The 15,829-nt window shown below is 41.2% G+C and overlaps 2 protein-coding genes across 2 annotated transcripts; one reads left to right on the forward strand and one right to left on the reverse strand.

The window, feature by feature from the left end:
* The first annotated feature begins 457 nt into the window (after positions 1 to 457).
* On the forward strand, positions 458 to 7,977 carry wdr44 (WD repeat domain 44). Its single transcript, XM_029173542.3, has 20 exons — positions 458 to 993; positions 1,669 to 1,702; positions 2,466 to 2,540; positions 2,729 to 3,335; positions 3,560 to 3,699; positions 3,798 to 3,893; positions 3,975 to 4,111; positions 4,472 to 4,555; positions 4,658 to 4,764; positions 4,870 to 5,021; positions 5,110 to 5,248; positions 5,342 to 5,406; positions 5,535 to 5,651; positions 5,770 to 5,892; positions 5,984 to 6,175; positions 6,262 to 6,363; positions 6,446 to 6,561; positions 6,731 to 6,858; positions 6,968 to 7,102; positions 7,186 to 7,977. Exons 1-20 carry the CDS (start codon positions 917 to 919, stop codon positions 7,272 to 7,274), a joined length of 2,715 nt encoding a protein of 904 aa, XP_029029375.1. The 5' UTR covers positions 458 to 916; the 3' UTR covers positions 7,275 to 7,977.
* A 162-nt stretch (positions 7,978 to 8,139) lies between these two features.
* Positions 8,140 to 15,740, reverse strand: zgc:163098 (uncharacterized protein LOC100037380 homolog). The gene is made up of 24 exons (XM_029173543.3): positions 15,447 to 15,740; positions 14,766 to 14,850; positions 14,479 to 14,590; positions 14,137 to 14,246; positions 13,940 to 14,007; positions 13,751 to 13,851; positions 13,603 to 13,667; positions 13,369 to 13,534; positions 13,086 to 13,285; positions 12,601 to 12,644; positions 11,231 to 11,335; positions 11,084 to 11,150; positions 10,834 to 11,000; positions 10,600 to 10,762; positions 10,434 to 10,513; positions 10,257 to 10,344; positions 10,046 to 10,174; positions 9,780 to 9,966; positions 9,584 to 9,649; positions 9,447 to 9,510; positions 9,208 to 9,343; positions 8,837 to 8,947; positions 8,581 to 8,756; positions 8,140 to 8,490 (listed from the first exon to the last, which is right to left on the reverse strand). Exons 2-24 carry the CDS (start codon positions 14,841 to 14,843, stop codon positions 8,376 to 8,378), a joined length of 2,598 nt encoding a protein of 865 aa, XP_029029376.1. The 5' UTR covers positions 14,844 to 14,850; positions 15,447 to 15,740; the 3' UTR covers positions 8,140 to 8,375.
* Between the last annotated feature and the right edge of the window lie 89 nt (positions 15,741 to 15,829).

The following is a 15,829-nucleotide window of genomic DNA, read 5'->3' on the forward strand; positions in this document are numbered from 1 at the left end:
GTATAATTAAAGTCTCCCGCTGATTACCTGATGTCAGAATCACTTAATCCTATATTGTACTGACTTTTTAAATAGTTGTTTATGATTGTGACTTATTCTCTGGTTCCATAGATTTAATTCATATAAACAGAATACTTTTTGTGGCATCTTGTATATACTCTAGGTCCTCCACTAGACTCAAACCATTATATTAGCCACTAAAAACAAGAAACTGTGCTGCTGTTTATGAAACATGTTTTTTATTCCACTAAGCACAACTGCCATATTACATCTAAAACGTTTCTTTACATTATTTGCTCATATGATGAAAATTAAGAAAATTGGCAATTGTTTTTATTTAGCGTATTGCAATAATTAATTTCTCCACATCATAGGCTGTCCGTGGTTTTATGAGTCGTCATTCAAAATGTCCAGTAGAGGGCGGTGATGTCTCCAAATCCTCTCACCTGTCATAGCAGTGAAGTAGAAGAAGTCCGCGCCCCGCCTTTTGACTCACTTCGTTAAAGATGTATTTTTTACTGGCTTGTTTATGACACGGTTCATTGTCTGCGTTAGCTAAACACCTGATCAAGTGTTTGCTCTTGTATAAATGCGTGTTTTGGTGTTTCTTTTTCCGGACGGCACTTTGCGGTGGACGATGCAAATTTGAAACAGCTAGCTCGCTGTAGGTGTCGGTCTGTCGTACGTCTAGATGTTGTTAGCCCAGCGCTCGGCTAGCAAACTGTAACGTTATGGCGTAACGTGTGGCAACAAAGTGATCGTTTGACGACACCTGGGGTTGTCCACTAAAATTATTGCATTAATATTGAAAGGGTAGTGTATAGAAAAAAACGCATGTGGTTAAAATTGAAATCCTTGACAAGTTAGGCGTTTAGACAGATGCCTACTGTAGCTAGCAATCTACACTGAAGTTAGCATGGCGTCAGATACAAGTGACACTGATGAATTCTATGATGCTACCGAGGACGTTAATTTTTCTCCATCTCCAAAAGTGTAAGGAACCACATTTTCACTATATAATGTCTGTTCGTGAGTGATGAATGCAAATGGCTTTCTGCATGTATTTGTATCTTGTGCCGTAAGTTTCGAGTCGCCGTCCAACTTGGGGTTGACAGCTAGGTTATGTGGTTGACGTTTAATGCTTATTCATGGTGTCTCAGCTCTTACTAACGCAGCAGTTGTGGAAACATGTTAGGTGACCTTTATTGCCCAGTAAATTGTGTATTGAAACAGTGCAATAGTCATGTAAAGACTAATTTCGTAGTTCCTGGGTTCACTGGCTCTTAGTGCAGGTAGCCAACACTACCACCAGTCACATGATGGTGTTCCTAATGTCTTCTGATATGGGAATAAGGTTAGTTTGAAGGAAGTAACTGCTGTGCTGGTTGGTGGACAGTAAATAGATCGTTTAGGGTCAACCCACTTAATTGACAGGCAATGTATTATTCATTTTACTAATGACAGGTTTTTAGAAAACAAATGTTTGTTTCTTACTACTAGTTGTGATACAAATTCTAATTTAAAAGCCATAGTTTGTTTTCTGTTTGCATTTATTAGCAGTTATATCCAGATACAGCAAAAGGTCATGTACTGTGTAATAACTGAACAGTTTAATGTGGAATGGAAACAATTGTTAAATTGTCAACTGTTTTTCTTTTGTGTTATTAGATCACCTGCAAAGTTTGTCATTCCCTCACCCAAGGTATGTTTACCTACACTGTTTAAATAGGGGTGTGTTATGTAGATCCACTCATGCAATGGTTGTTCCCCAAGTTATTTTCTTTTTGCTAAGGCTGGGTAATGATTTTCATGTAGTTATAAGTACAAACCTAATATTATGTTGGATGAGGTCGTCTCTTGTATCAGATAGATTGCAGCTGTTTCATTGCTTTAGATACATTACATCTTTTTTTGTTATCTGTTATGCTTTAGTCAGGATATGACCTTAATGAAAGAGTGCCAGATTTTGGTAATAGTCATTGAATATAACTAATGCCAAACATTGTTCTAACAGTTATTTATCTAGAGGTGACTTCAATGTTTGTTAGTTCTTCTTGAAGTTGCACCTACCGGTACATTACATTGCGTCAAAGAAATCTATCCATACCTCATGCAAAAACATTTACAGATTGTTGAGTAATGACTCACTCAACCCTTGCTGTGATATTTGCTTTGGTTATCTTGTGCCTCGCTCCTGACAGGGAGTAAATGTAAATGAATCATCTGGCCATTGTGCACCGTCTGCCTTTCCCACACTGACAGTTGCAACTGAAATTTAAATTAGGTGCATGCTCTTGGGAGATGCATGCAAAGTATTTCAGTTTGCAACACAATAGAGAGCTTTTATGAACCATTAAGTCAACTTTGTGTACACTGGAGCGTTAATCCTGAATCATAAAGGTGTACTAAGTGATCTGTGTTTGATGCATTGATAAAATCAGTATTGTTGTCGGCATCTTTAACAGAAATCAGTAAACACTGCACAAGATGTGAACTGTGGAGTAGCACGACCTGAACCTCAGCAGGATGATTCCATACAGGTACAGGCTTTCCCATCCAGTTTATCCACAGACATGTGTTATTAGCTGTTTTTGTTGTTATCCGCAGTGAAATATAAGAAACACGGATCACATAATAGGCCATAACATAATACTTGAACTCTAAGCTACACATGGAAATGTCACAGTGGCTTTGTAATTGATTAACTACCATTTTATCTTTATCATAGATCATTGACAGCATCATTGAGGAGAGTCAAAAGGGAAGTGATGTTGGTGAAGTGGTTCAGCTTTTAGATCAGCTACAAGTTGATGTAAGAGCAGAACCAGAGACACAGGAAGAGAATAGTGCTCAGGAAGTTCCTGTGGATTCTGCCTTGCCAGCTGTGGAACACCAGCTTGATAAGAGCCAAGAGGAACAACAGGAAAGCGCTGCAACAAGTGCAGCATGCTGTATACCTGCCTCTGACCATCCAGACCTTCCAGGGGCATCAGCCAGGGCACAAGAATATGTTCAGCCTCCAGACATCACCAGCACTATAGGTCAGAGTCTGGCTGGTGGTGCTGTTGTGGTCAAAGAAGGGGAGAAGGAGCAGAGACCCGCAGACATCTTAGACCAAGTCTCATTCACAGACAAGCCAGTTGACTCCACAGGGCCAACAAAACCCCCACGTCAGTTCACAGTAGAACCAGACATTGTAGCCAGCACCAAAAAGCCTCCTCCCTCCCGCCCACCTCCTCCCACTGCTGGGCCTCCTCCAAGACCGCCTCCGCCATCTTGGCAGAGTCTACCTTCTAAGAAGTCTCAAGAGAGTCTGAGGCCAAGCAGTCTGGAAGGTAGAGAACACTAAATTTAACATCGAGACATATAACTGGACTGGTAACATAACTGTACTCTTCCTTGAGTCTTCTGGCTGTACTCTGCTGCTGTAAAACAGAGTACAGCCAGAGGAGAAGGAAGCAATTTATTGCTTACTAGAAAGTCAAATATTGAGAGGCAAATAATGAATAGATGAATATTTCAGGTAACGTTTTCTGTTGTCATTGTTTTCTGTCTGTAGTCAGTTCAGTCAGCAGCGAAACTCTGGAACCCTCTGGCTTGGTGTCTCCTAACAGCACAGTGAGGAGTCTAACCAAAGAGCTACAACATTCCTTGGATCTGGCCAGTGCCACAAGTGGAGACAAAGTGGTCACCGCACAGGTAAGCGAGGCATGAGCCAGACCTAACTCAAAACCTATACATAATGTTGCAGTTTGCATAATTATCATTCTATTTTATTACCCAATCGCTTTTGTCAGGAAAATGAGGATGAACAGGTTTCGTCTCAAACTAGAGGACAAACTCCAGGCCCTCAGCGTCCCCGTTCCAACTCTGGTAGAGAACTGACAGATGAAGTGAGAGTCTCTTTGGATTTCTTTTTCATTATTTTTGAATCTAAGCCACTGACCACCCTCAAATACATTTCTGTGTAACAGGAAATCCTGGCTAGTGTAATGATCAAGAATCTCGACACTGGGGAAGAGATTCCTCTAATTCAGGCAGAAGAGAAACTTCCTGCTGGGATTAATCCCCTAACTCTGCACATCATGAGGAGGACAAAGGAATACATTACGTAAGCACAGAAAGGCTATGTTGTAGGTGGCATTGTTAGATCTGATTGGTGCAGCAAGCCAGTATCATTTTACATAGACTGTGTGTCTTTTCAATACTGTTGAAGTAAAATCTAGAGTGGGATTAAGGAACCATTGCTTATGTATTAGGGAACTAGTGACAGGTTCTCACAGCAAATCTGAAAATGAGCAGTGCTTTTACTTCAACATACAAAAGTAACAGAATACATCATTCAAAACACCCAGGTTTCTTTCTGAAGCAGATATTGTAATAGTAGTGGTTTCGTGGTTTTGGTAGCACTCAAGACAGAACACACACTTTATCGTTAACAGGAGGTTGACTTGTATTTTCCTTTATTCAGAAACGATGCAGCACAGTCGGATGATGATGAAAAGACTCAGGCTCCACTCGTGGACACAGATGGGGGAAAACTGAAACAGAAAACGTAATGATTAAGGATTTTTTAATAATCTGATGTTAGTGTTGTTTTTTTTACCACATAAATTATTGCAGAATGTATTATTTTATTGTTTCTAATTCTACACAGAACCCAGTTTAAAAAGTTCCTGGGCAAATCTGTGAAAAAGGCGAAACATCTTGCTGAGGAGTATGGAGAGAAGGCAGTGAACAAAGTTAAAAGTGTGCGTGATGAAGGTAAAATAAAAAGAATTTAAAGCAGATGGATTTTTTTATACAATTTTTTCTATACAATAATGCTGATCATTTATTTTCTTTTTTTCCTGTTGGGGTATGGTTCAGTGTTCCATACGGATCAGGACGATCCATCATCTAGTGACGATGAGGGCATGCCCTACACCCGACCTGCCAAGTTCAAGGCCGCACACAGCTTCAAGGGTCCTTTTGACTTTGATCAGATTAAGGTGGTCCAGGACCTAAGCGGGGAGCACATGGTAAAACTACCTCTAGTTTAGTTTATGTTTAAAAAGACGTTTTGCGCCAATAAATGCTTGATTTACAGCATTCTTGGCGTTTTTTCAGGGGGCTGTTTGGACGATGAAGTTCTCTCACTGTGGGAGGCTGCTGGCAACAGCAGGCCAAGATAATGTAGTTCGTATCTGGGTGTTAAAGACTGCCTTTGATTACTTTAACAACATGAGAATAAAATACAACACTGAAGGTAATTTCATCAGCATTGCACTTTGTGATGATTTACTGCTTTAGATACTCAGCTTTGACTGAAACAAGATTTGTTTCGTTCTGGCTCTTCTAGGTCGAGTTTCACCGTCTCCTTCTCAGGAAAGTTTATGCTCCTCTAAATCCGACACAGATCCTGGGGTGAGTAAATTGGTGCTTTTGATTTATGAACAAAATATTGAAACTATTAGACCGCAAATATTGCATGGTTGTTAAGTTTTATAGTATCAGATGGCGCGTTTTGGTAACAAGTTGCACTCTGATTCTAGCCAAGTTGTGTTCCAGAAGACCCAGACACTGAAGACAGGACTGCCCCTTTTCGTCAAGTCCCCTTCTGCAAATACAAGGGTCATACAGCCGATCTGTTGGACTTATCATGGTCTAAGGTGACGGTCCTACCAGCCTACTGTTTTTTTTTTTTTGCTCTTCACACTTTTCAGATGCCCACTAGTACTATTTATGGCGTTTAACTTACTTCTTGTGTTTTTTTTTATGTCAAACTAGAACTTTTTCCTCCTCTCCTCTTCCATGGATAAAACAGTCAGGTTATGGCACATATCCAGGAGAGAGTGTCTCTGCTGCTTCCAACATATTGATTTTGTCACAGCCATTGCTTTCCACCCCAGAGTAAGTACAGTCACATGAGCTGAATCACACTTCTACTAATTGAGGCTTTCATTCTGTATTTACCGTGTGACACCACTACCTCATTTCCCAGGATGACCGATACTTTTTAAGCGGCTCCCTGGATGGGAAACTGAGGCTCTGGAACATTCCAGACAAAAAAGTGGCGCTGTGGAATGAGGTTGATGGCCAAACAAGACTCATCACTGCTGCCAACTTCTGCCAGAATGGGAAGTATGCTGTTATCGGTACCTATGATGGTAGATGCATCTTCTATGACACAGAGGTATTTGGTTCCTTCCGGTTATTACTTATTTTTGACATGACAGTATTATTTTCAGGATGTACTACATGCTTTTTTTCTGTTTGTAGCGTTTGAAGTACCATACTCAGATTCATGTGAGGTCCACTAGAGGCAGGAACAAAGTTGGGCGCAAGATCACTGGCATAGAACCTTTACCAGGGGAGAATAAGGTAATGTCTCAGTTCTACTACACAGGCAGTATGCTAATCGTACTTGTTATGAGACAGCTGGCCTCTTATTCTGTCCTGACAGATTTTGGTGACTTCAAATGATTCCCGCATTCGTCTTTATGACCTGAGGGACTTGTCACTGTCCATGAAATATAAGGGTTATGTCAACAGCAGCAGCCAGATCAAGGCGAGCTTCAGGTCAGGAATGTGCTTAAATCAGCTATTTGCCAATCTCTCTGGCAACTAATGAACTCTGTCAACTGTCAGGTTTACAGTCTTAAGCAAGATGTGTTCGTTGTGTGTTAAGTCTATGTAGCGCTGAACCTGTTAAACAAAAAAAACTCACGTTGGGACTGTATTCCTTTAGCCACGACTATTCCTTCATAGTCAGTGGATCAGAGGACAAGTACATCTACATCTGGAGCACTTACCATGACCTGAGCAAGTTCACATCCGTACGACGAGACCGCAATGACTTCTGGGAAGGAATTAAAGGTAATGGTGCTATGTGTAGTATTTATATTTAAGCAGCATTTTAATAAATCAGCCTGTTGTTGTTTTTGTACCATTTAATTGAACTGTCAATAAATTGTGTATTTTTCAGCACACAATGCTGTGGTCACCTCAGCCATATTTGCACCCCACCCAGGCCTTATTGTTCCACAGGAAACGGGGGCAGAGAAACCAGAAGCAGAGTGTAAGAGCCTGGACTCTACAGACTCTGAAACAATACCCTCAGGTATTTTCACTTGTCTTGATTCGTGGACAGATTTTGAGTATTGAGCAGTGATATTTAAGTATTAATAGTTTTGTGTTTTTCAGGAGCCCTGAAGACGGATCACACAGAAGTTCTTCTCTCTGCAGACTTCACTGGAGCCATAAAGGTTTTTATCAATTTAAAAAAGTACTGAGCACCTCAAATGTTGCTAGCACTTCAAGTTCAGGCCTGTGGAAACTGGCCCTAAAGTTGGACGACGATCACCCAACTACCTACTGGTCATTGCTCTGAGACACTGAGCTGTGTAGCTTTTTCAGGATTCCTAACATGGAACAGGACAAATGGACTCTAAGCAGACATGCTGTGATTCTCTGTCGTATTTGTATTTTTTAAAAATACCAGGCGACTGTGACTCAGTTGGCATAAAAAAGACAAGGGAATTCCAAGCACTTCTGGTTTGAACAGAAACTAAATCGGTTCAGGCATGTAGGTTTAGAGTTACAGCTGTATAGCTAGAAGGCTACTTGCAACCATATGGGCACCTTAATGGATTGTTTTGCTCCCACATTTCATAAAAATGAGCACCTAAGAACAAGAAACTGTCCAACCTTTTGATGTTTTGTGTAAAGTAACCTGTCTTGAAAAATGTTTGGTTTGAAATGTAAAGATTATTTGTGCTTACACAAGCTAGATTGCTTTTTCAAATTTGACATCTCAAGCTTTTCTGTAAAGTGTGTCAAACGTTTCAGTGGGTGACTGAAAGTCTGTTTAAGGTTACTAATGGTTGGGGTTGGGTATTGTAATTTTTTTCTGTAACAATACTGACAAGTTCTTTTCATACATTTCTTGGATCAATGAAAGCACATTTCAGTATATAAAATGATACTGTAAATCTACTGTGTGACCTTGCATACTGCTTTTGTAAACAAACCAAAGGAGGCTCTAATAATTTCCTCAATTAAAAATCCACACAAACTAGAAAAATGATTGTCGATAACCTCTGAACATTGAAGGTTGGTTTTCACTACCTGTATGTTGACATCTGGCCCCTCTCACACTCATCTCCAACAGTGATTTATTTAGTGTCAGAACTTTACAGTAATTTATGGAACATTTTAAAAACAAATATTAAAACAAAAATATATATAGTTACATTGTGCAAGCTTTATACAAAAAAGCTCTGAATCTTGCGTTTTAGTTGGGACCAAGTTAACAGACATGTCAGTCCGGTTAAAGATCACTGCAGAGGTTCAATGTGTAACCAGGCAAGCTAATGGACGACAAGGGTCCAGAGTCAGTGTTTGCTCTTCTTGGGCTTCTTGTGGGATCGATGTGGTGACCTTGACTTCCCTGCCTTCTTGTCTGGAGATGGCGATCGGGAATGTTTGGACCGCTTGGGAGACCTCGTCCTGTCAGAAAGGTGGAACACACAACCTTCAGGAGTAAGAATCTTGCCGAATACATTTGTACACAAGAAATGACATCTCTCTGGAGCTTGCCTGTATGGAGAGATACTCTTAGAGTTTCGGGTCTGGTCGTCAGAATCTCTACTCCCTCCTCGTCCTTTCTCCCCATCTTCACTTCTTTTGCTTCTTTCCTTGTTCCTGTGGTTTTCCTTTGATCTGTCTTTGGACTTCAATGTTTTCTCATTCTTGGCTTCATCTATTTCAAACTCCTAAGTGGAGATAGTAAAACACAGGGTGAGATACAGACTGAAAGCAGGTGAATCCAGAGCTACAGTCTCCAGCAGCTCACCTTTTGCAACAGTTTGCTCCTGTAGAGCTCCACCTGTTGTTGTATGCTCATTCCAGGCCTGCTTGGCCTCTTGCCAGATTCCAACTCATCTTGGATCTTCATTACCTGAACCTGTGTCAAACATATCCCAACAGTTCTGCTTATTCTATGTAATTTAAACCTTTTTTAATTTTAGATTGGTAACTGAAGTACAGTAAAGAAAATATTTTAGGGGATTAGGATACTTCATCAAACGTCTATGCAATAATTGGTACAGACTAATACAAAATTCAAGTTTTTTTTTTTTTCTAAATCAAATAATGTGCATAACTGGTTATTTGGAAACCATATATTTCTGTGACACTAACAGTCATTGCAAAATGTTTACTTGCCTCCAATTCTCTCAACCTTTTCCGCCTGCTTTCTGAAATCTGAAAACTTCTATGGAAGTCTGCACTATCAAATTTAGTACAGGAGTCGTCACTACTGTAACTCTCCAAGTTGTCGCCGCCATCTTGCGAGTTGACACTGGTGTCAGAATGAAACAGAACTAGGGTTCAGTGCCTTGGTTAGTTCTATAAGTATATACTTTAGGTTTGTCACAATATGTAGAAAGGTGATGAAGCATTACCTCACTTTTGCTGCATTGTCCCTGTCTCGCTCTGCAACAGTGTCCCACTTAGACTCTGTTTTGGCTGAGAGATAGAAGAAAGGTAAGTAGGATCATGGTGGGAAGATTTGTGTCTACTGCCTGGTGACACGCGTTACCTTGAGCTTCACCTGTCTTCTCCCACTTTGATAAAGGCACTTTCAGAGCAATATTTCTGCCATCCACTGAGGGGAAGAAGAATCATAAATGAGCTGATTTCTAGCTACACAGAGTGGATTAGTATAATAACCTCAAACCTTTTGAGGCAAGACAAACCATGGTTAGAGGCATGATTTTGGTATGTGGTGGACTCACAAGGTATGCCATCGATGCCACCGGTGGCTCCTAAGGGAACACCGTCTATGTCATCATCAGAAACACCACCCAGGGCATCCCAGCCCAGTGGGCAGCCATCTATGTCCTCCATGCGAGCTCTGTCCAAAGGTAAGCCATCTATATCTGTGCTGTCCATTGGAGCACCATCTAGATCAACAGATGGTTCCTACAAACAGACACATGCATTGCAAGTTGTCCAACAGCCAATTAAAATAAAAAAACATTCAATTATTATTCCAGCTCACCTTTGCAATCTCCGTTACCTCCTCTACTGCTTTAGTAAAGCCCAAAAAGATGTTTTGCAGGTGGATTAGATAGGAATCTGGGTAAATGGCCCAGTCTTCCCACGCTCGAAAACAACTCATGACCTTTTGCTAGAAAGACAATAAATGTAAATGTTTTTTCCCCCAGTTGTGTTAGATGTTTTTGTGTGAGGCAAATGAAAGACAAGACTACCTTAAACTGCTCAGCCTGCAGTCTGCCTTGTATGTTTCTGTGTGCTGCATAAAGGTCTTTAAATATCTCCGGTAGCTTTGCTTCAAAACTGAGAAGACGGAAATAGAAACACTCAAAAACTGCCAGGTAGAGAATAAATTAACACGATTAAAGCTGAATTGCAGGAACGTCTCTTACTATTTACGATAATATGATGCACCAGCTACTTTGGCACAAGAGTTGTGCAAGATGTCTGACACAAGATACAATCTGGCAATCTGTAGGAAAGAAATGACATCTAATGTAAGTGAAGCATCTAGACAACAACTCTGATCATACTAAGCCTTTGAGGAAGAAAACTAGCCTTTTTCTGCAGGGGTGTCTGAAGTAGCGAGAACGATTCAGTGATGAGAGCCACTACTTCCTCTGCTGCATCTGCTCGCTCGAGGCAGAACAGCATGGCGTTGGCAATGTCTTCTCTGCTGGGAGTAAGCGCTTTAATCAACATCTCCAGTCTCTGTTTGTGCCTGAAGGACAGGGGATGAATCAGTGACTGTTGTTTAATTAAACAAAAATGACAAACCTAACAGAAGCTTACTCAGATCGGAGCTGTCCCTTTTTCACCTCCTCTTCGGGAGAAGCCTCCTCCCCCTCTGCGCTATCGTCACCTCTCTGACAGTAGCTGTTTATGACGGGGGGTCTCCATAAAGAGCCTCCTCGAAACATCCGAAAATCTGTGGTCCTCCACTCTGTCAGAGATTCTCCCTGTGGTAGCGTTGAGGGGAAGAAACTACAGTATAACAACTCATGTAATTTTCAAAGAGACAGATTTTGCAGTAAAGACATACCTGGAGGATAGAAAACAGTTTCCAACGATAATAAACATGATCTTGGCTTTTGTTGTCAAATAGGAACCTGAGAGACCAAATACATTTGTACTTAATGAGGCAGTAACAACATACACAACCAAGACAACCAAGTACAGCGATGCTTACTTGTATTCTGGATTGTTTCTCTCTTTGTTCATTATTATGGCTTCAAACACGGGGCCTTCTCGCACCACAAACTCTATCGTCCTGTGGATCAGGAATAATAGATTCCTGTGGAGAAAGAGAAGAGGATCAAACCTACTTGTAATGTGTCAGGCATTGTTTAATCTAATTTGGGTGAAAACCAGTCCAAGGTTTACCACATTTACCCAGAACTTCAGCCTAAAGCATCACCAGGTTAGGTTTGTTTGTTCATAATATATCTATCGGTCGTCATGCTGTATTACTCTGCAATGCCATTTGGGATGAGGCAGAATAAGCCAACATTTACTAAACACAAACAGTAAAAAGACAATAAAAAGGTTTGGTGGAAGTATGACCCAGTTTTCCATTGATTCTTCTTTATTCATGTAACACCCCATTTCCAAATGCAATACCTCAGAAGAGTAAATATATAAAGAACATGAACCACTAATGATGATAAGTAAGTCAGACTACGGTCAGCATGCACAGGACTTATGAGCTACACAACCTAAACATCTCCTGTGAAGCAGGGATGGGAAGGTTAAAGCAGGCCGAGTGTGTAGAGTGGTATGTTTATTTTGAAGTAGTCTTCTGTCAGAGTGGCCTGTTGTGCAGAAACACACTGGTGCATACTGTACATTATGTCCTGTTGCCTTCAGCAGGAGAAGATGACAGTGTAATAGTAATGCTCATGGTAATAAATCTACTACCAGACATCTTTCAGGCTTAGGTTTTAAATTAATTATTAATAATAAAATGTTATACTTGTCTTGCTACTAACATCTACAAACGGCCAGTAGATTGCAGCTTTACTGCTTTAGAAACTTTTTGTGATTAGGCCAGCGACACCAAAATACACAGACAGGAAACTTGCTGCACAGAGTGTTATGATCTGCAGACTATTTATGGGTTTCTGTCTCACTCGCTTGCTTTCTCCCCCTTCTAAAAATTAATTTGTTAACCAAGAACAAAGGTTTTACCATAGTGTTTCCCTAACTAATTTGGTGAAGCTTTGCATATTAAAAGCACCATTTATGAAACTGAGTAAAGTAACACTGGATTTATGTCAAAACAGAAACAACATTATTTGTCTGAGCTTTTAAGAAAGAAACAAAAAAAAACTGATTACATTCACTGGCTCGACGACCTTTGATTCGTATTGTACAATAAAGGCACCAAACACCAGTTGTCCAATGGTTCTTTATCATTGTCCTGTTTATGAAATGCAGCTTGACAAATTGCCAACATATCTAGGAACAACAACTTCCTGTCTAGAAACTGTAAAGTACACCACAGCCCTAAAACACATGGGTTAGACAACTAGTCAGTCATAGTATAAAGAGTGTGTGTACCTTTCCGCTGGGATAACCACTTTGACTATGGCTTCGGACAGAGTCTGTTTGTAAAGTCAAATCAAATAGTGAAGATATTAAAAAGTGAGTACTTGTACAGATTTAACACTGCAGGACACATAGTGTAGAAAACGATGACACCATTCACAGACAGTGAAATAAGGGGAGGAAGTGACAGCACCATTAATACAAAGAAATCTACAGCCTTAAACCAGATCAACTATTATACTATAAGGTGAGGAACAATTTGAACACAGTGATGCTGCTACTTTTATCTTGTGCATTGCTATACTCCAGCATCCTCTAATTATGCTACTGTACATAGATAACATGATCAACTGGCTGAAAAAAAAAAAATCACCCTGTTCTAAAATCACCAAGACCACAGTGTCCTCAGCATTAAACTACAAGAGCCTAGATTGGCAACAGGGACTCCACACTGCAGCGAACACCAAGCATGCAGGAAACAGCAGAGGCAGGTTTACCTTGTCGAGCTCCCCTTTGGACATGCCCAGCGGCTTGGTGAAGTCGTTGCGGAAGCGATCTCTTGGCTGAGCGTTGAAAGGAAGCCCAGACACAGGTGGCATGGTGGCCCTTACCCCCACCGGTGTATAGAGAGGCTGAGGTGGAATGCGAGCTGGTTTTCCCCACCCTAGCTTCATTTCAAAACCCATAATCACTTTACCTGCAATAAAAACGCATAACACATTTGCACTTGGTTTGGCACATTAGGAGAGCAGGGTACTGGTCATTTAAGACCAACTGTACCTTCAAGTGCAGCCAGGGCTCTCTCTGCATCTTTCCGTGTCATGAAAGCCACAAACGCTCTGTTGGAGGTCCTGCATCGCTCCTCGTCTGTACGGGGCCACATAATCTTCACACTGGCCAGTGGACCATACTTACCAAACTCTTTGCAGAGCATTTCCTCATTCATCTGAAAAATAGAAACAGTTAGATCACATCTGTGTTGAGCTAGGCCAATCAAAGACAGTGTTTCTTTACCTTTGGACTAATGCAGCTGATGTAGAGGTTAGTGGTGGTCGGCACTGTTAGGTCATCATATAATGCTGGAGGGAAGCAACAAATGAAACATGGTTGAGTTTAAAGTTTAGTGCATTAAATAAGTGTTATATTGTACACAGACTCTTACTAGATCGTCCAGATATTGCTACGTCTAGATGTCCATATCCTCCTCCTCCCCCTGGGTCAGTTTTCTTTCTTTTGTGTCTTTCCTCACGCTCTTCTTGTATACTGTATTCCCACCACACATAAAGACACATTTATAAATACCAAAACAAACACTGACCAAAGGGAACTGATTACATTAAGTGAGGCTTACAGCTTCAGTTCTTCTTTAAAGAGTTCAAGATTGCTCTTCTTCTTTTCCTCTGACTTTCGTTTAAATGCCTGTTAATCAGCAACCAGTGTGATTACCAATAGAGTATAATTTACTAATAAAACCATAGAGAAAGGACAGGTCACATTTTGTGTCATTTGTGTACATGCCTTTACAGAAACTTCAGAGTAAAAACTTACAGATTTTTTGCTTTCTGTGGATGATACAGGTGGGACGTACTGGGACACAGAGAAAGATTTTGTAGCAGGTCGATACAGCTTAGATTTCTTGACTTCTGCCAATTCCTCTTCTGCAAAAAAAATACAATTTGGTACAACAACTATAAATTAGGTAATTGTTAAAAAGTAGAGTAGCCTGTGTTGCTGTTACTCTGTCTAATTTCTATTAGGTGGCAACCTAGACCCAAGAATAATCTATCATTACTCTCAGGCCTGTGTTTACATGTAAAAATGCAGGGAAAAGTAAACCACATATAAAGGATCACAATAATACGATTTTGTGGACAAATCCTGGCTGCTGACCTTTAGTTGCGTTCACAACTCCCCCACGGACAAATGTTTTCACTCCGCTTTTGTCATTGGTCTCAAATGATGCTACAAATTCTTCAAAGACCTCCGCTGCTTTCTCCTCCTCCTAAAAAGACAAAAACAGTTTTCTTTCCTTCAATTAGAGCGGAAACAAAGTATTCAGGCTTAAACGAATATGCACAGGTGTCAAATCATTTATATTGGGAAAAACGCCATCATAGAACAAAATGCTTAAAACATCCCATGATAATCACTCACTCTGAAATCTGCAACATTCTCACCTTTTTTTTGAGCTCTTCTTGTTCTTTCTTTGTGAGTGTTCTGATTGGGGTGACCGGTTTCCCCTTCCTGTCTGCCATGGTCAAACTGCAACATAAAAAAAACAGCAAACACATCTAACTAACTATGCTGGTAGAGGCAACCAACACATGCAGACCTGCTGCCTTAGAGCCAAACGGCTACGGGGTTATTTTTATTTCACTTCTACCAGCCATGCCCGAGTCAGATGCAGGCAAACACGAGCTTCCACCACTGAAACTTTGCAAACGCGACCAATAAACAAGCCACAGTCGCTGGCTAATTAACCATTTCCTAGCCCGCTGCTGCAGCAGAGGAGAGGTTACAGTGGCTTGTGATTAAGTGTCGGCTTGTCAGAGCTGTTGCTGGTTCGCGTTTAGGTATACATATATATATATATATATATATCCTAAAGGTCCGTGTTTACATCCTCTGCACATATAAAGGCCTGGACGTCACATTAGCTGTCACCCAACTTAGCTAGCGTTAGCGCTGTTTAGCTAGCTTAGCGTAGCTAAGTGGTCGTGGGCGACGGGAAGCGGACCTGCCGCAGCCGTTACACGACAAAATATACAACACGGCAATACAGTACAATCCTGATCAAACCATCCACGCACGTGCGAAAGCCCCCCACTATGAACGCCACCGCGTTAGCTTGAACTCACCCACTGCTAGCGTTCCAGCGCAGTCCTCCTAGCTTGCTAACAACAGCCTGGCGTTCGTGCCGTTAACGTCAAAACGCGGCGGCCCGACCGCTGACCACACGGGATGCTAATAAAGTGCATGCACCGAGCTCCACTCCTCAGCTACAACCGCAGCTTACTACAGGACGTGCGGCTAAACGCTCGGGCTTCATCGTCCGGGCTGCGACGACGCTTGATTTCTATGACAACATGCTACGAGGAGGCGAGTTGTCCGACCGGAGCTCAGCGCGAGGATGGTTGGCTGCTGTGTTTGGTCACTTAAGGGGCAAATGAATCGGTCTCATACATATTCATGAGGCGACCAAAGTCTCATCATTTGACTATAATAAGCGAAAGTTCTACTT

This window comes from Betta splendens, chromosome 14 (genome assembly GCF_900634795.4).
Source record: "Betta splendens chromosome 14, fBetSpl5.4, whole genome shotgun sequence".
Lineage (NCBI taxonomy): Eukaryota > Metazoa > Chordata > Actinopteri > Anabantiformes > Osphronemidae > Betta > Betta splendens.